General features: G+C 43.5%; 1 protein-coding gene across 1 annotated transcript; it reads left to right on the top strand.

The window, feature by feature from the left end:
• The first annotated feature begins 1,366 nt into the window (after positions 1–1,366).
• On the top strand, positions 1,367–19,196 carry LOC137084454 (uncharacterized). Its single transcript, XM_067450724.1, has 3 exons — positions 1,367–2,400; positions 2,488–5,926; positions 18,420–19,196. The coding sequence occupies exons 1-3, from the start codon at positions 1,367–1,369 to the stop codon at positions 19,194–19,196; spliced, it is 5,250 nt and encodes a 1,749-aa protein (XP_067306825.1).
• The last annotated feature ends 1,403 nt before the right edge of the window (positions 19,197–20,599 follow it).

Raw genomic sequence — 20,599 nt, 5'->3', positions numbered from 1 at the left:
TATACACGATGTGATTGGCCCGGCAAGAGTTAGGCGAATACAGCTCAGAAGGGTATTGAGAGTTGCTAGACGACACTCGCGGGCAGATTAAATTTGCTGCTGCTAGGGTGCGTCTAGACATCTAGGCTATACAAATGTCTTAAGTTTTGCAGTTTGAGAAAGAGATGAAGAGAGAAGTCACATTATAATGTGGCATAGTGTGCTCTATTGCATACTGCACATAAAGGTAATTTATTCTTTAAATGCAGAAAATGTGCATATTGTGTACATACCGGATTATATCAGTAACAGTAAGAGTATGCGTTTCAAACAGCAGTAGTGTGGTGACCTACAAGTTAAACGGTATGAGACATTCACCCAGACGCGGCCCCTTTAAGGGAGCGGGTTTTTCCGGGAGAGAAGTTCCGGTTTCACGTTGTGTGACAGTTGTTTACATTGCTCGCTGTACAGTTTGGAAAATTATGTTGAAGTGTTAGTAAAGCTGACTCGACGCATCTCCGTCTCTTGTCTCATCACTTACTGCACTCCACATTGGTGACCCGACGCGAGTTGAATAAGGTTGGATTATGTTACACGACGGCGGTGGTGAAAATGATGCCGTTGCGGCGCCCGCCGCTGCTATCGGCGCGGCTAATGTCAGCGCGGCTAATGTCGGCGCGATCTACGCTGCCACCATCAAATTGCCGGACTTTTGGCAGAACAATCCACGGCCATGGTTTCAACACATCGAGGCCCAGTTCCAGCTAAGAGGAATAACGCAGGACGTTACGAAGTATTTCCATGTGGTAACAGCTTTGGATGCCTCGACGACAGCCAGGGCTATGGCACTATTAGAGGCTCCTCCGGCTGACGGCAAGTACGATGCACTTAAAGCATTCCTGTTGCGCCTCTTTGAGCTGTCAGAGCTGGAGAAAGCAGACCGCCTGCTGTCCCTGAATGGCCTTGGCGATAGCAAGCCGTCAGAGTTAATGGAGAGGATGCTGACTTTGTTGGGAGCAGCGGATCCGTCATTCCTCTTCGCCCACAATTTCCTGCGGCAGCTTCCAGCACCCGTGCGCACCGCACTGGCCAGTTCTTCCCTCCTTTCCTCCAGGGACTACCGGGCGCTGGCTGTGGAAGCAGACAGGATTTTCCTTGCCAACCGACAGCAGTTTGTGCATGCGCTGTTGCCCCCTCAGCACACGTCTGCCCCATGTCCGCCCCCGGGGGACGACCATGGCACGGCAGCTGCTGTGACAGCCCGCCGACAGCGTGAGGACGGCTGGTGTTATTACCATTCCAGGTTTGGGGCCAAGGCCAAACAGTGTCGTCAGCCTTGCAGTTTTGGAGCCCAGGGAAAAGCCAGGGCCGGCGCTCATTAGCAGCTATGGGTGCTGGCCGTGACTGCAAGCTGTTATTCATCACTGACGCCTTGTCTGGCCGGCGGCTGCTGGTTGATTCTGGGGCTCAGCGCAGCATCCTGCCGGCGAAAATTGTGGATACTATGGCTGGCGGGCAGGGCCCCCCGATGGATGCCGCTAACGGCACACCCATTCGTACTTATGGCACGAGGTATGTGGAAGTATGTTTCGGCGGGCGGCGTTTCGGCTGGGATTTCGTCATGGCCGCTGTATCTACGTCTCTCCTGGGGGCAGATTTCCTCTGCGCTTACAGACTGTGGGTGGATGTTACAAACTGCCGCCTTATCGACGCATTTTCTTTTGCTTCATACCCCTGCACGCTGGGAGGGCCGGGGGCACTTTGTCTGTCGAATACGCTTGCCACCAGAGACCTGTATCAACACCTACTGGCTGAGTTCCCAGACATCACCACGCCCACATTCTCATCGGCTGTGGCTAAGCACGGCGTGGAGCACTACATCACCACGGTGGGCCCCCCAGTCTACGCACGGCCCCGACGCCTCGACTCTGCCAAGCTCACGATCGCCAGGGAGGAGTTCGCCACTATGGAGCACCTCGGCATTGTGCGACGCTCCAACAGCCCGTGGGCTTCCCCCCTGCACATGGTGACCAAAGCTGATGGCAGTTGGCGTCCCTGTGGTGATTTCCGTCGCCTGAACAACGCCACCACCCCCGATCGGTACCCTGTGCCGCACATACAGGACTTCTCCGCCCACCTGGCCGGCACCACCATCTTTTCAAAGGTGGACCTGGTTCGTGGTTACCACCAGGTGCCAGTCCACCCGCAGGATGTCCCCAAGACAGCAGTCATCACGCCCTTTGGCCTTTTCGAGTTTCTACGGATGCCTTTCGGCCTCAAGGGGGCAGCGCAGACGTTTCAGCGCCTTATGGACTCTGTGCTGCGGGACATGCCTTTCCTGTTTGTTTATTTGGATGACATTCTCGTGGCCAGCGCGTCCGCAGACGACCACCTGTTGCATCTCAGGCAGTTGTTCGGCCGACTCAGTGAGCATGGTCTCATCATCAACCCGGCCAAGTGCGAGTTTGGCCGGTCATCCATCACTTTCCTCGGCCACCATGTCACCCCACAGGGGGCCGTTCCCCTCCCGGCTAAGGTGGACGCCGTAGCCAGTTTCCCATGCCCGCGCACTGTAAAGTCCCTGCAGGAGTTTCTGGGCATGGTGAACTTCTACAACCGTTTCCTCCCCCATGCAGCCCAACTCATGCGACCCTTGTACGACGCCTTGCGGGGTGGAAAACCGGCAGACGTGTTGGATTGGTCCCCAGAGATGACAGAGTCTTTTCATGCTGCCAAAACTGCACTGGCCAACGCTGCTCTGCTGGCGCACCCATCTCCAACCGCCCCCATTGCTCTTACCACGGATGCCTCTGATTATGCCGTGGGGGCTGTGTGTGAACAGTGGGTGGGCGGAGCCTGGCAGCCGCTAGCCTTTTTCAGCAGGAAGCTCCATGACAATGAGAGGAAGTACAGCACCTTCGACAGGGAACTCCTTGGTATTTTCCTCGCTACTCTGCATTTCCGTTTCCTGTTGGATGGCCGGCAGTTCACGGCTTTCGTTGACCACAAGCCGCTGACGTTCGCCATGGCCAAGTCTTCGGAGCCATGGTCTGGTCGACAGCAGCGCCAGCTCTCTGCCATCTCCGAATACACTACTGACATACAGCATGTGGCTGGCAAAGACAATTTCGTCGCAGACTGCCTCTCCCGGGCGATCACTGGGTCTGTCCACTTGGGCCTTGACTACGCAGCCATGGCTGAGGAGCAGGCTGCGGACTCTGAGGTGCAAGCCTACAGAACAGCCCCTACGGCGCTGCTCATGGAAGATGTGGCGTTTGACACGGCCAACGCTACACTCCTCTGTGACGTCTCCACGGGCCAACCGCGCCCCATGGTACCTGCTAGCTGGAGGCGAAAGGTTTTTGACGCCATCCACAACCTTTCCCACCCCAGGGGGAAGGCCTCCACCAAGCTGGTGGGGGCCAAGTTCGTATGGCCAGGCCTACGGAGGGACGTTAGGGCCTGGGCTGCTGCCTGTGTTGCATGCCAGCGCGCAAAGGTGACTCGTCATACCAAGGCCCCTTTGGCACCCTTCAAAGTGCCGGAGAGACGTTTTGATCATGTGAATGTGGACCTGGTGGGCCCGCTTCCCCCCTCCCGTGGTTATACTTACCTCCTCACTATGGTCGACAGGACCACGAGGTGGCCAGAAGTGTGTCCCCTGTCCTCCATTACGTCAGCTGAAGTAGCCCGGGCGTTCATTATGTCTTGGGTGGCCCGTTTCGGCACACCGTCAGACCTCTCCTCGGACAGAGGTCCGCAGTTTACATCAGAGCTTTGGACGGCGCTCGCCGAAGTCCTGGGGGTGAAGGTCCACCGTACCACAGCTTACAACCCACAAAGCAATGGACTTTGTGAGCGCTTTCATCGGGACATGAAGGCTGCGCTCAGGGCCAGCCTTACGGACAACAACTGGGCTGACCGTCTTCCGTGGGTCATGCTGGGCCTTCGCTCCGCCCCTAAGGAAGATCTTCAGGCCTCTTCGGCCGAGCTGGTGTATGGCCAGCCCCTGCGCGTTCCAGGGGAGTTCCTTCCAGATGCCACGGCCCCGTGGTCGGTTGCCTCCCATCGTGCCGTGTCCCGGAAAATTGCAGAGGCCTTTGTCCCTATTCCAACGTCTCACCATGGCCTCCCCCAGCCCTACGTGCCTAAGGACTTACCATCAGCCAAGTATGTTTTTATCTGCCATGACGGCCATCGCACACCATTGCAGCCCCCCTACGATGGGCCTTTCCGTGTCCTGGCCGGAGGGTCTAAGAACTTTGTTGTGGATATGGGGGGTAGGCCTGAGCGGGTGGCTATAGACCGTCTCAAACCTGCTCATGTGGATATTGGTGAACCCATCAGCAGGAAGCTCCATGACAATGAGAGGAAGTACAGCACCTTCGACAGGGAACTCCTTGGTATTTTCCTCGCTACTCGGCATTTCCGTTTCCTGTTGGATGGCCGGCAGTTCACGGCTTTCGTTGACCACAAGCCGCTGACGTTCGCCATGGCCAAGTCTTCGGAGCCATGGTCTGGTCGACAGCAGCGCCAGCTCTCTGCCATCTCCGAATACACTACTGACATACAGCATGTGGCTGGCAAAGACAATTTCGTCGCAGACTGCCTCTCCCGGGCGATCACTGGGTCTGTCCACTTGGGCCTTGACTACGCAGCCATGGCTGAGGAGCAGGCTGCGGACTCTGAGGTGCAAGCCTACAGAACAGCCCCTACGGCGCTGCTCATGGAAGATGTGGCGTTTGACACGGCCAACGCTACACTCCTCTGTGACGTCTCCATGGGCCAACCGCGCCCCATGGTACCTGCTAGCTGGAGGCGAAAGGTTTTTGACGCCATCCACAACCTTTCCCACCCCAGGGGGAAGGCCTCCACCAAGCTGGTGGGGGCCAAGTTCGTATGGCCAGGCCTACGGAGGGACGTTAGGGCCTGGGCTGCTGCCTGTGTTGCATGCCAGCGCGCAAAGGTGACTCGTCATACCAAGGCCCCTTTGGCACCCTTCAAAGTGCCGGAGAGACGTTTTGATCATGTGAATGTGGACCTGGTGGGCCCGCTTCCCCCCTCCCGTGGTTATACTTACCTCCTCACTATGGTCGACAGGACCACGAGGTGGCCAGAAGTGTGTCCCCTGTCCTCCATTACGTCAGCTGAAGTAGCCCGGGCGTTCATTATGTCTTGGGTGGCCCGTTTCGGCACACCGTCAGACCTCTCCTCGGACAGAGGTCCGCAGTTTACATCAGAGCTTTGGACGGCGCTCGCCGAAGTCCTGGGGGTGAAGGTCCACCGTACCACAGCTTACAACCCACAAAGCAATGGACTTTGTGAGCGCTTTCATCGGGACATGAAGGCTGCGCTCAGGGCCAGCCTTACGGACAACAACTGGGCTGACCATCTTCCGTGGGTCATGCTGGGCCTTCGCTCCGCCCCTAAGGAAGATCTTCAGGCCTCTTCGGCCGAGCTGGTGTATGGCCAGCCCCTGCGCGTTCCAGGGGAGTTCCTTCCAGATGCCACGGCCCCGTGGTCGGTTGCCTCCCATCGTGCCGTGTCCCGGAAAATTGCAGAGGCCTTTGTCCCTATTCCAACGTCTCACCATGGCCTCCCCCAGCCCTACGTGCCTAAGGACTTACCATCAGCCAAGTATGTTTTTATCTGCCATGACGGCCATCGCACACCATTGCAGCCCCCCTACGATGGGCCTTTCCGTGTCCTGGCCGGAGGGTCTAAGAACTTTGTTGTGGATATGGGGGGTAGGCCTGAGCGGGTGGCTATAGACCGTCTCAAACCTGCTCATGTGGATATTGGTGAACCCATTCAGCTGGGCCAACCCCCAAGGAGAGGGCGCCCGCCGGCGGCAGCCTCGGCCACGGCTCATGCCCCTAGCACTGTCCCTGCCCCGCCCCTGGCCCTTTGCCCCCCTCCTGTTAAGCGCAGCCAGTATGGCCGCCTGGTCCGCCCCCCTATACGTTGACTCTTAGGGACTGTGAGGAGCTGGACTGTTCGGTTTGGGGTACCTGTTCGGGCTGGGCCTGTTATATGGGGTGAATTCTGGGGGGGCCTGTGTGGTGACCTACAAGTTAAACGGTATGAGACATTCACCCAGACCGGGCCCCTTTAAGGGAGCGGGTTTTTCCGGGAGAGAAGTTCCGGTTTCACGTTGTGTGACAGTTGTTTACATTGCTCGCTGTACAGTTTGGAAAATTATGTTGAAGTGTTAGTAAAGCTGACTCGACGCATCTCCGTCTCTTGTCTCATCACTTACTGCACTCCACAGTAGAACTGTTTTATTAAAATTTTTTACTTTTTTATTTAAATATTGACTACATTTACATACCAATGATGTGGTTTAATCCACACACACAAAAGCAGAGCAAGTACCTAAATCGCAGTAAGATGTTGACATGACTCAAGCAAATCTCTGCACTCCCATTTAAATGCAATTTCACTTTTAATCATTCATTTTTCACTATGAATTGTGGTTATTTTTCACCACAGACCCCAATGCAAAGCACAAACGATGAACTCACATACAGTAAGTGTGTGGCATGGCCATTTGTTTTTGTCAAATGCAAGTCAAATGCACATTTCTATGGATATATTGGATTTTTTTCAGTGACGGGCCTAAAATGTCTTTCTTTCGATGTTTTGAATATCATATTTGCACAATGCTGTTACATAAACTTTCTTCAGCATGGGGTGAAAAAGGCGTCTGTGTTTATGAAGCTGCGCATGACAACGTTATCACTGTATGTTATGTGATAAAAGTGTTTGTATGCCTGTTTATTGCACTTAAAGGTGCAGTACTTAACTTTTTTTGGTCAAAAAATCCATTTGAGGAAGTACATGACCAGCCAGTGTTCAAAACAATCTCCTTACATTAGCCTGATTCACAACGGTAAGCTTGTAATAATGTGTTATAATTTGAGTGAGACTGGTGGATTTCTGCGGGAAACTTGAGATTGTCTTTGATTAGTTTCGAGGCCATCGCATATGAGGATGCTGCAGGTGGCGGATCATTTATACTATAGCCTTCTCTCACAGCAGATGGAATAATTAAAGGGTTACTTCAGCGATTAGCATACGGCTTTGTATCAGTAGAAACCCTGGAGTATAATGAAATGATTGTGCTTTCCCCTCTCATATCCCCCTGAGACAAAAGATTTATGCATTTTATTTTTGGAAAAATTCCTCCCGTGACGCAAATTGACGATATTTGCCTCATCTTTGGAATGTTTGTCCAAAGGCTAAAGACTACAGCCAGTAGAGGGAGCCATTTCTGCATGTTTTCAACTCGCGCGGGGGAATGGAGATCACACTCAGAGCACAGCTCGCAGCAGCAGGCATTCATTTAAACGGATGCTAAGCAATGTAAGTGTTTTAACTAAAATTAATTTCTATGAAAGTTAAGCTTCCAAAGGCATGAACTAAAAACGTACCAGACTGAACACTCGTTGTGAATGTATGCCGCGAGTGTAGTCGATTACCTCAGCTCTCATCTCATCAGCTCATTTATGACATTAAATGTAATCTGACTCCTGCAGCGTTAGTGCTGTGAGACTTGATCATTATATTGAACAGACACGTTCAGTATTTAATTGTAGCGTCTGTTCTCAGTAATCCAGTAGCGGTGGCTTTGGGAATGGCCTCGCAGGGCAGCGAAGCATTCTGGGAAAGTGTAGTCTTTCATCCCCATGAGACAAAAATACATTTTCTGTCTTTTCTCAGTCTAGAAGGCACCAAATTCAAAAATAATTTCACATTTCTACTACAATAATGACCCAGTTTAAATACAGATTCATCTTTCCAGCACTGAAGTACCCCTTTAAATTCATAATTTTGATGGCGGATTGCAAAACATTTTTTGGTGAAAATTCTTGCTTTGGTCATATTCAAAGAGGTGCGGTGAATGAATGACAGCCACACAAACTCCTCAAACCATCAGATTCATCCGCGCTAATTCATAACCCACATAAAGATGATAATTCCACAAATTATTATAATTGTTTCAAGCAGAGATGGCGACAAAGAGGCAACATTTACGGACTGTAGCTTTACGCTGAACTATGAAACTATTTTCTTCTATATCTGCTGTACTGCCGGAACAAACTTTGTTGCATTATTTTTCTGTAAAGCTGCTTTGAAACAATCTGTATTGTAAAAAGCGCTACATAAATAAAGGTGAGGAGCCGATGCACAACCCACTTAAAGATGATAATTCCACAAATATCTGCAATTGCAGATTTCAAACAGAGATGGCGACAAAGAGGCAACATTTACGGACTGCAGCTTTTTGATCAAAGTATTTACATGAGAAGAAGTTGAATAGCAATATTGCCTAAATCTCATCATAATCACATAATGAAGGTGCATGCAAACGTACTGTAGTCAGTTATGGATGGTCATTAAAAATGGGACAAACGGTGATGATTTCAAGTGTGATTGTTTGATGATGACAATGAAGATGAGTTTGGAATCAGATGACAGATAAAGTACCATATATCAGAGAATATGACATTGGGTCGCACATGAAGGATGAAAATGGCAATGCTTTTTACTGTAATGCTAATGCTTTTTGTAGTGAGACTGGCTGCCTTTCGTGCCATGTTTCAGATCCTCCCCGGCTTTCTGATAGGCTTTTCCTGCTGGGCAGGAGTGCCGAATGACGGCCGTCGGCTTGACAAACCCCCGCCTGCTTTAATCAGCTTTGGTTCCGAAATCTAAAAGGTTTTAAAAAAGCCTCTGAGGATTGTCCCAAAAACAAACACAGAACAACACTTCCCTTAGGAAAGGGCTCACAGCTTGTGGCTTTGAAGTGAACACCCAAACACACACTCCTTTATAGGCACTTTCTGAGGGAGCTGAACACTAATAAAGCAAAAAGAAAACATGGGCTGTGTGCTGGGTGTATGCATGCGTGCGTGCATTTGTTTGTGTGTGTGTGTGTGTGTGTGTGTGTGTGTGTGTGTGTGTGTGAGTGTGTGTGTGTGTGTGTGTGTGTGTGTGTGTGTGTGTGTGTGTGTGTGTGTGTGTGTGTGTGTGTGTGTGTGTGTGCTTGTTTTGCTGAAATATTAGGACACAAATGTGTATAATGACACAGGTATTACAAGGAGAGGGTGAAATGTAAGGACATTCCCCAAGCCACTTTTCAAAATGCTTATAAATCATACAGGATGAGTTTTTTTAGAAAGTAAAAATGCAGAATGTTTCCGGTGATTGGGTAGATTTAGGGGCAGGGCCAGTGTGTGTGTGTGTGTGTGTGTGTGTGTGGGTGTGTGTGTGTGTGTGTGTGTGTGTGTGTGTGTGTGTGTGTGTGTGTGTGTGTGTGTGTGTGTGTGTGTGTGTGTGTGTGTGTGTGTGTGTGTGTGTGTGTGTGTGTTGGGTAGGTTTAGGGGCAGTGTGTGTGTGTGTGTTTGTGTGTGTGTGTGTGTGTGTGTGTGTGTGTGTGTGTGTGTTGGGTAGGTTTAGGGGCAGTGTGTGTGTGTGTGTGTGTGTGTGTGTCTGTGTTGGGTAGGTTTAGGGGCAGTGTGTGTGTGTGTGTGTGTGTGTGTGTGTGTGTGTGTGTGTGTGTGTGTGTGTGTGTGTGTGTGTGTGTGTGTGTGTGTGTGTGTGTGTGTGTGTGTGTGTGTGTGTGTGTGTGTGTGTGTGTGTTTCTAAAGAGAGAAAGAGAAAGAGAAAGAAGGGAATTAACAGAGAAGACACACCCTGTTACACATTTACACTGCTGACCTCTGTGTGCCTGCAGTATGAGGAAATAAACTGATAAAGTAAAAAAGACAAGCACTTCAAGAAATAGTTAAATAATGAAAGTAGCTCAAAGCTAGTGAATGTCTTCAGAAGACGTGAAATAGCCTATAGTAGTTTGGTCTATATACTCTTACAGTGCTCTCTTGTCGTTCAGCTTCACAATGGGGGAAGAACAATGTGGATTTACTTTTAAATGGAAGCATATTTAGATTAAGTTTAGCATGTGCTGGATAATGATGATGCATCAGCCAATGTCTCATCATTCACCATAGGAAATAAATAGAAACATTTGCTAATTAAGATGTTATAGCACAAAATGTAAAAATTTGCAAGATGGTTCTTACTGGGGTAAGAACTTTTACTTATATCATTCTTATTCATATTTAGATTATAGTATTCAAAAACTGTCATTACTGTAAAATACTAAATGAACTATTCTGTTTAAAATTTGAATTACTAATTTAATAACTGATGACAGACAAGCAGAATCCCAGTTAAAGAGATTTATTTGAAAGGTAAAATTATTCTTATTATGTAGACTTATGTAGAGGCATATAAATATTTACATATTTCATTGCCCATATTATACATCTAATTCATGGAAATACTTAATAATATCCCCATTAATTACTATAAGTATCACATTTTAAACACAGTACATATACTTTTCAAAAACGATGATGTGTCCACAAACCCCTCATTAACAAATACAGTGCATAAGGAAAGTATTCACAGTGCTTACATTTTTCCACATTTTGTTTTGTTACAGCATTATTCCAAAATGGATTAAATTCATTTTCCTCAAAATTCTTCAAACAATATCCCATAATGTCAACATGAAAGAAGTTTGTTTGAAATCTTTGCAAATTCGTCTCTGTGACACGATGTGGAGAATATAAACATCTTATTCTCTTTGGTTTAATCCTGGTTTCGTGTGTTAGCATTAGTTAACTCAATAAGTTAACATAACAGTGAGCAATAATCTTCATTAATTTTAATGTTAATGTTATTTTCAACATTTACTAATATGCTTTTAAGTCAAATGTAGCATCTCTTAACATTAGTTAATGCACTGTAAAGTAAGCAATAAATAATTGTATTTAACTAGCTTTAACCAATATTAATAAAAAAAGAAAGACACACCCTTTATTTAATTAAATAAAGGTTGTGTTCACATAGTTCACACAGTTCACACAATTTGCAATTCACAATCCACACCCTTTTTTTTTTTTTTTTTAAAGATGGATGTGCATTAATTAAATCAAATTGTAACGTGTTACCAGTAGGTTTTATAAACTTTTTACAGGTGCATTGATCATTGAAACAAATCATTCAAATATATTTTAAAAACACCAGCCTGGACGTGAGTAATAATGAAGAAATGTGTGTCCACAATCGCATCCTCTCTTGAGTAGGTATTTACTTTGAATAAATGCGAGCACTAAAAAGTATATTCTATATAGTATGAATGTATGTATTATGAATTTAATCTGGACAAACTATATTTGCCATGTTGTAATATCATGTGACCAGAGGCGGACAGTAGTGGACTATTTTTATTTTCTACTCAAGTAAATTTTTCAAGTATATATTATCAGTGTTTTTAAAAGTGTCATAAATAAAAGTTTTTTTTCTTACCTTTAATACTTACTAATAATGTAGTACTTTTTAACTTGTAAAACTTACTCAAGTAAAAATATGAATTATACTTTTACTTACGCAAAATTATACAGTACTACATTTTTTATGTAATTAAGTATTACATGATATTCAGTATGAAATGTAATGCAGTAAAAAGTACAATATTATGTTTTGGAATGTTGTGAAGTAAAAGTTTTCCAAAGAAAAACTACTATACTTCAAAATACTACAAAATTACTTGGAAAGTAAAAGTACTTCAACACTGTCTGCCTCTGCATGTGACCTACAGAGTCAGTTGTTCATTCATAAATCCTCTTTCATGGCCTCATGGGATAGTAAAGTGTCCCTAATATGCGCACTTCAGAATCTCACCGGAAAAGAAGTCATCCGGGCACTTTTTACTGTTTTATGAGTATACTGTGAACTTGGACATACTACTTTTGTCAAGTTACTGGAATTATCTGGTTTAGATGTGTCTAATTGGAGTTGGAGCTAAAGGTGTGATGTTCAAGTCATGTCGTATTTACAGCAATTGCGTGATTTCAACTTTCAAAAAGCATCCACGTCCTCGTAGAGCTCGTTATTACAGCATGTAAGATGAGAATCGTCTGAGAGCTAAGACTTCACTCTAAAAAATGCTGGGTTAAAAACAACCCAAATTAGGTTGAAAATAGACCAAACGCAGAAATTGGGTTGTTTGAATAGGTCCATTCCCTGGGTTCAAACAAACCAATTTCCGGGTTTGTCCATTTTCAACCCAACTTGGGTTGTTTTTAACCCAGCATTTTTAGAGTGTTGTACCATGTGACCGCTGCACATTCATCTACGTTCAGTCCACATGCTTTCAGGCAGAAAGTTGGTGTGGCCTCAAGCCTAGCAGTTTAAACCAAATAAAATATATTTAATAGTCTTCATATAGGGGAGAACTGCCCAAAAAAGGGGGTTCTGGTGTCCTCACTGTAATACTCAGTGAAGGCATGAGAGAGAGTTATTAGTGGGTTTAGTCCAGTTATGGTGTTGGGGGTCCGGCGGCCAGACATTTATTTAGTGGCTCTGTTCCCTCCCAAACCTTATAACCTTATGTGTGTACACCAACTGTCCCTTTCTGGAGAGGACATCAACGGGGTGAAAAAGGTTTTTCCATTTGCTTCACTTATTGTCTATGGCCCTTTATTTGAACACAGTCTGCAAGCTCCTCCCCTCAGCTGAGTTTGTGTAGCCTGCAACAGTGCTCGCAGATATTTACAGCAGCCTTGGTTCCGATCGCACACCCCTACCGTCAAAACCTAACCAAACTATCCCTAAAATCAGAGGGAAATGATATGTGAAGAACACTGAAGCACCTAACCCAGCCAGATCTCACGAAAATGCGTATAAATAGTACGAGTGTGCAATGTCATTTTGGCGTGCATATGCTACACTGTAAAAAAAAAAAAATTAGAAAAAAAGTTGCCTGGTTGCCTTAAAATTTTGAGCTCATTGAAATTAAAATGTTTAATTAATACAATGAAAAAATTTCGAGATTCGAGAACCTTTTTAAAAAATATATTATTAAAAGATTTTGTAAGCATATTGGGTAATTGTGTGTTTTATTTCTGATGATGCAGTAAAACATGCCAAAATGATTTATCCAATGTTTTATGTGGTTCAGACACAATAATATTTTGAGTTTCTATTTATTAAACAAATTTCCTTCATTGTATCAACTCAAATGTTTTATTTCAATAAAAAAAAAAATAATTGCCAAAATTTTAAGGCAACCAGGTTACTTACTTTTTTAAGTTTTTGTTGCTTTTTTAACCAACAAAAACCAACAAAAAAAGTGTAGCTACGCAAAAAATTTTGTACTCAAACATTTTAATTGCTCTTAATTTAAAATATTTGAGTAAATTCATTCTATTCGTATTATCATGTAGTATATTCAATTATCATAACACTTTACAATGAGGCTCAGTTAACATTAGCTAATGCTCCACTTGTCATTATGATAGTAATAAATAAATAAAAACACATAACAGAAACTCCTCTAATTTAGCCAGGCGGATCTCACGAAAATGCGTATAATAGTAAGAGTGTGCAATGTTGTGGAATGTATGTTTTAGCGTGCATATGACACGCTGTTTTTCACGTGCATATAAGACACACTTTATGACATATTATAAGTGTGAACCCCCCACCCCACCACCCTAATCCTACCCAAGAGCGTGTCATATACACGCCATAAAATGTGTATCATATGCACGCCAAAATGAGTTTTGGCGTATACATTCCACAACATTGCACTCTATTTGTACGCATTTACATGTGATCGGGTTGAATTTAGCATAGCAAATCATTACCAAATCCCCCACTTCATATTAATATTGGGGGGAAAACATAATATAACACCTAATTTTGGCATTTAGTCTCCCTTTTGAGTGTCATGGCAAAGCATACTGAGAAATAGAAATCCTAGCCCAGTTTCAGTTCAATTTAAGTTTGTCTAAATTAAACGAAACAAGTTTATAAAACTCAAAACAGTGAAACAATTCGTTAGGGTTTACAGCGCACTGTAAAAAAAAAAAGTGATATGGGGATTTACATTTTTTTTTAAAGTGAGGAAACCCATTGCCTTAAAATTATTAAGTAATAAACGTCATGCCTAATTGGAAAAAAAAGTGAAGCTGACAATTCCACATACCTTAATTTTTTTTAATTTTGCATGAAGTTTATTTACTTAATATTTTTAAGGAAACATGTTTCCTCACTTTTTTTAAGTTAAGTCAACTGATCCCTTTTTACAGTAGCTAAATTAAAAATCTTGGAAAATGTAACCTCTGTTCCAACTGCTGTGAATTATTTACTTGTACGTAGCTTTGCATTATGATATGGCACTAATGGGCTAAATCCCGGATGTCATCTATATCTAGGACCATCTTCATCTGCTGCGGAGATGCAAAGCCTGAGCCAGGCAGGATTACTCCCAACGAATGAAACTTTAGCCCCATTTCAAAGAGACTGGCAGGGATTAGACAATTACCTGTTAATGCTCTCATCTGCCAAGAGTCCACAGTAAACAGTCCTCATCTGGGCCCGATTATGCTTATAAACACACACACCTAAACACTCTTAAAGTATCACTCTACAAGAGAAACAGCCCACACTTTCATGCACATACATTACTGCATTTTTGATCATTTTCATTAACAGACACTGATAAAGATATCAGTTTCATGGAGGTTGTCCAAACTATGTGGATGATAAAGATGTCAGTGTGAAACACTATAGCCGTAAACGTTAACAAGTGTCCTTCTCATGGTGGGCTGCCATGGTTGCCTTTAAAAGCTTCTCTGAAGTTTACACTTTAACAATAGCAATAAAAAAAAATCATTATTTTTATTTTTATTTATTTTTTAAAAGTTTGTTGCCTCAAAGCAACATTGTACCACAACAGACAAATTTAAACTTTTTACGTTTTCATGTAGAAAAAATTAATATATTCATTGAAAAAATCAATTTCTTTAACCAGAGACCTGAACAAACACATTTATCCAGTTTATAATATATTACAAATTTCATATTTAATAAAAAGTGATATTTCAAATTCAGCTGTTGCTCTCAGGCAACATTGTACCATCGTGGAACACATGTTTGACCAAACCATTACATCAAGCCATCACATCAAGTTATCACATCAAGTTATCATTACATATTATCATAACCATCTTCAACCTCATCTCTATCTTCGATCTCACCCTGACTCTCTCCCTGCCGGATTGTCACTATGGCCTCATCTTCCTCATCACACGACACCTCATCCTCACCCTTATCAGTTGTGTTTTATACCTTTTTTGAGTGATATAGAAAATGTGCAGATCATAATATAAGCAGTTATAGTATGTGTATTACTATTTTTATACATGCATTACAATATTGTTCAAAAATGAAATGCAGATATATTTAGATAATTCTAACTCTTTTCCTTACTAATATGCTGTTTTTGTATCCAACCTAGTGTGTATGCTATGGCCTTACGCGATTCCATTGTGGTACAATGTAGCCTTGAGGCAACACACAGTTTTTTGTTATTTACTCTAAAACATTTGATGGTATATAATGTAAAGGTCTTGAAAATACTTCTTTACTAACCAGTGAAGGTGACTAATATTTTTGTGGGTGATTATCTGGACAGGAAATTAGTGAAAAATGCCGTTTTCAATGGAGAAAATATGGAGCCATGTGACCTGTGCACATGACTGATACAGGACACAAAATGGACCCCTGTGGGTCATGTGACCCATTTTTTTACACTTTCATTAATTAGTATTTGAGTTCTTCTTCCCGGGGATAGGTTTGAACAATACATTGGTGTTTCATTTAATTAAGAATAATCTAAAACAGACTATGTTGCCTGGAGGCAACACCATGCCATAGATGTAGTGCTACTCATTAGTCATTACTGCATTACTTCATGCATAGTTATCTAATAACAGACCATTATTCTAAAGTGTTACCAACATTTCTTCTCTTATACATTTATACAGAAATCCATGTTATGTCCCATGGTGTTTTATAAGGCCAATATTGGTCCTAGTACTGTAGCCACTAGCATTTCTGATTGTAATGTCACAATCCTAGTTATGTGTTTAGCAACTGCTTTAGCATGGATCGCCAGAAGCATCTTAACAACCATGTTTTGAACCTCCAAATCTCTCTTCTAACAGGTTATGAAATGTATTACTTAAATCCTCAAAACATTGAATCTTCCTTTAGACTGCCGAAAAACCTTCAACTGGGCCTAAATAACCTTTAGAGTTCAAGACTTTACCTCCCACAATTTTTAGACAAGGCTGTCTGTTTGTTTTGCTTCTCTAGTTATTATTATGTAAGAACAATACAAGTCTATGGTATGAACATCACTGAAACATGCTGTATGTTCAGAAGTTTTATTATAAGTGAAAGCAGGACATGAAAACAGAGAAATTAACTCTCAAGAATATCATACTGAGGGTTTGGAAAGATCGAAGGAGACAGAATGATTGAGGGATGTAGTGAATAAAAGGAGTGAGATAGTATGTGGAGGTTTTCCCTGCGGATTTGAAGACGTCCTGTTTTACTTTTCTTTTCCTGCAGGAAGCTACTCCACACTGTGTGCAAAGACCTCACACACATACACACACCATTTCAATCACATGTGCAAATAAATAAGATCGCTTATAACCATATGCACAGCACACTTCACAAATACATTTTTCTCACTACATGCTTGAACAAATCAGTGCATTTTGTCAGAAGAGCTTCAATGAACAGAACTTTCCTTCTGTGTTAAATGTTTGTCAGTATTTGCTTGTGTTGTAGTACTCAAGACCATTTTTTGAAGGTCTTGGTCTTGTCTCGGTCTCAAACACATTTGTGCTTTGTCTCATAGTAAGATAACTCAGGATTATATTACAAGACCAGTCAAGACCACAACTATTGGGTTATTACTAAATTGCTGGTGCATTGTCTGATTTATTAATTAAGGTCATTAATGTGATTGGATGTAAAATGTACTGCTTCAGATGCAATCAATAGCTTATTTCTAATTTGATTTATTTATTGCGGTTCATAAATTAATGAGGGATTGTGACAAAAATGTCAACAAAATGTATACAAATGCTCACAAAAATCTAGATATTGTTTAAAAAAAATACTTGTATGAAATCTGGGTTATTATATTATAATGTGGTATAATTAAGCAATATCACGAGACCAAAAGAGCTGTTTTCACAAATTTGAGCATGATTGCAAAAATTTTATTTAAAAAAACATTATTCTCAGCATTATTTATGCATTTGTAATTTACCAATTCAGACGCATCTTCTGTGCCACCTCTGCAGTGCAAAGATGACTTTTGTTGTTAATGTCTCTGTCTAAATCCCTCAATCTCTTGGTCTTGTTTTTGTCTCAGTCTCAACCCCTCAATGTCTTGGTCTTGTCTCTGTCTAAATCCCTCAATGTCTTGGTCTTATTTCTGTCTCAGTCTCAACCCCTCAATGTCTTGGTCTTGTCTCTGTCTATATCCCTCAATGTCTTGGTCTTGTTTCTGTCTCAGTCTCAACCCCTCAATGTCTTGGTCTTGTCTCTGTCTCAGACTCAACCCCTCAATGTCTTGGTCTTGTCTCTGTCTCTGTCTCACCCCCTCAATGTCTTGGTCTTGTCTCAGTTTCAACCCCTCAATGTCTTTGTCTTGTCTCTGTCTCAAGCCCTCAATGTCTTGGTCTTGTCTCAGTCTCAACCCCTTAGAGTCTTGGTCTTGTTTCTGTCTCTGTCTAAATCCCTCAATGTCTTGGTCTTGTCTCTGTCTAAATCCCTCAATGTCTTGGTCTTGTTTCTGTCTCAGTCTCAACCCCTCAATGTCTTGGTCTTGTTTCTGTCTCAGTCTCAACCCCTCAATGTCTTGGTCTTGTTTCTGTCTCTGTCTAAATCCCTCAATGTCTTGGTCTTGTTTCTGTCTCTGTCTAAATCCCTCAATGTCTTGGTCTTGTCTCTGTCTAAATCCCTCAATGTCTTGGTCTTGTCTCTGTCTCAACCCCTCAATGTCTTGGTCTTGTCTCAGTCTCAACCCCTTAGAGTCTTGGTCTTGTCTCAGTCTCAACCCCTTAGAGTCTTGGTCTTGTTTCTGTCTCTATCTAAATCCCTCAGAGTCTTGGTCTTGGTCTTGTTTCTGTCTCAACCTCTCAATGTCTTGGTCTTGTCTCAGTCTCGGTCTCAACCCCTCAGAGTCTTGGTCTTGTCTCTGTCTCTGTCTCAACCCCTCAGAGTCTTGGTCTTGTCTCTGTCTCAACCCCTCAATGTCTTGTCTTGTCTCTGTCTCTGTCTCAACCCCTCAATGTCTTGGTCTTGTCTCAATCTCGGTCTCAACCCCTCAATGTCTTGGTCTTGTCTCAGTATCTACCTCTCAATGTCTTGGTCTTGTCTCTGCCTCGGTCTCAACCCCTCAATGTCTTGTCTTGTCTCTGTCTCTGTCTCAACCCCTCAATGTCTTGGTCTTGTCTCAATCTCTGTCTCAACCCCTCAATGTCTTGGTCTTGTCTCAGTATCTACCTCTCAATGTCTTGGTCTTGTCTCTGCCTCGGTCTCAACCCCTCAATGTCTTGGTCTTGTCTCAGTATCTACCTCTCAATGTCTTGGTCTTGTCTCTGCCTCGGTCTCAACCCCTCAATGTCTTGGTCTTTTCTCTGTCTCAGTCTCAACCCCTCAATGTCTTGGTCTTGTCTCTGTCTCAGTCTCAACCCCTCAATGTCTTTGTCTTGTCTCTGTCTCAGTCTCAACCCCTCAATGTCTTTGTCTTATCTCTGTCTCAGTCTCAACCCCTCAATGTCTTGGTCTTGTCTATGTCTCAGACTCAACCCCTCAATGTCTTGGTCTTGTCTCTGTCTCTGTCTCACCCCCTCAATGTCTGGGTCTTGTCTCTGTCTCAGTCTCAACCCCTCAATATCTTTGTCTTGTCTCTGTCTCAAGCCCTCAATGTCTTGGTCTTGTCTCTGTCTCAGTCTCAACCCCTAAATGTCTTGGTCTTGTCTCTGTCTCAGTCTCAAGCCCTCAATGTCTTGGTCTTGTCTCTGTCTCAGTCTCAACCCCTCAATGTCTTGGTCTTGTCTCTGTCTCAACCCCTCAATGTCTTTGTCTTGTCTCTGTCTCAGACTCAACCCCTCAATGTCTTGGTCTTGTCTCTGTCTCAGTCTCAACCCCTCAATGCCTTGGTCTTGTCTCAGTTTCAACCCCTCAATGTCTTGGTCTTGTCTCTGTCTCAGTCTCAACCCCTCAATGTCTTGGTCTTGTCTCAGTACCGGTCTCAACCCCTCAAAGTCTAGATCTTCTCTTGGTCTCAAACACATTCTGGTTTTGGATTATGCGGCCTTGACTACAACGCTAGTATTTTCACACCTATACTATACTACAACAATTTTAGGCACCCAAAACTAGACACTTTTAGCAGAGAGAAAGCTACATGAATTATTAATAGGGAAATTAATGCATGATTAGAGATGTGGAGATGAGAAGAACTATAAAAAGTCAGACAGCTGTCTGACACGGTCGCAGTGTCATGGCTGCATTAACGTCTCTTGTTGTCGTGGAGACATGATGCGATAAGATCATACCCACCCACATGTATGCCTTTTGTAATGTGGCCGCACCAAGAACATTCTCTGGTCGCTTGGCAACTGCAGCTCATAGGGGTGTCAGGTGAAGACCGCCCCACCGTACAAACACCTCGCTCACCTGAATTATACCTGCATATTTTTGGTCCATTAACTTTTCAAAAGGATGTTTAAAAGGATTTAAACATGTCAACTGTGAAAGCTATTGCTTTCTCTTCATGCATGTAAATGCATTTGTGTGTTAGTAATTATATCATTGTTAGTGCAGAAATAACTTGTGATAATACTGTATAATTGATCATATATTTTGATTAAGTTATATCAGAAAATAGTTAATCTATTTATATGATAGTAATGTCCACTGCCTTTACTCTTAATTGTCAAATTGATAGTGCAGACTTTCAACTTCATCCACCATCTCAATGTCTGTACAATATATAATTCCACAATACTAAGCATAGATAAATAAGCATTTGATTTTAAATGTTTGTAGATGATCAATACAATGGGATATACTGAAAGACAGACCGAGAGAGAGAGAGAGAGAGAGAGAGAGAGAGAGAGAGAGAGAGAGAGAGAGAGAGAGAGAGAGAGAGAGAGAGAGAGAGAGAGAGAGAGAGAGAGAGACTATCTGTGTGTGTTCCTTTGATTATGTCCACCTGTCACAGTAGGAGCAGCAGAACATCCCTCCGTCTTAATCCTTCTTTCCGTTCCTCCATTTTCACTTCTCTGCATGCCCTTTTTCCTTGTAAAATTTCCATGTAAATGCATTAACCAGATTTTCATAACCAGATTAAGCAATGTATTTTGGGTTAGAGACTTAAAGGAGTAGTTTGCTTTAAAATACATTTTTGCCCATGATTTACTCACCCTTAAGCCATCCTAGGTGTAAATGACTTTCTTCTTTCTGATTAACACAATCTGAGTTATATAAATAAATATCCTGATGCTTCCCAGCTTTATAATGGCAGTGTTGAGGTCCATTGATCTTGGAGTTTTTTGTATTCAACTTATGCCGAAAGTGTAACGCCTCTGCCAGTTCAAAACGCTTGCGCTACATCATACGCCATGCCAGTTGGCTAGATATTTTACCCCATCAATTCCCTTAGAAGGCC

The sequence above is a fragment of the Pseudorasbora parva genome, chromosome 8, assembly GCF_024679245.1.
Source record: "Pseudorasbora parva isolate DD20220531a chromosome 8, ASM2467924v1, whole genome shotgun sequence".
Taxonomy (NCBI): Eukaryota; Metazoa; Chordata; class Actinopteri; order Cypriniformes; family Gobionidae; genus Pseudorasbora; species Pseudorasbora parva.
This window is presented reverse-complemented; position numbering and strand designations above follow the sequence as displayed.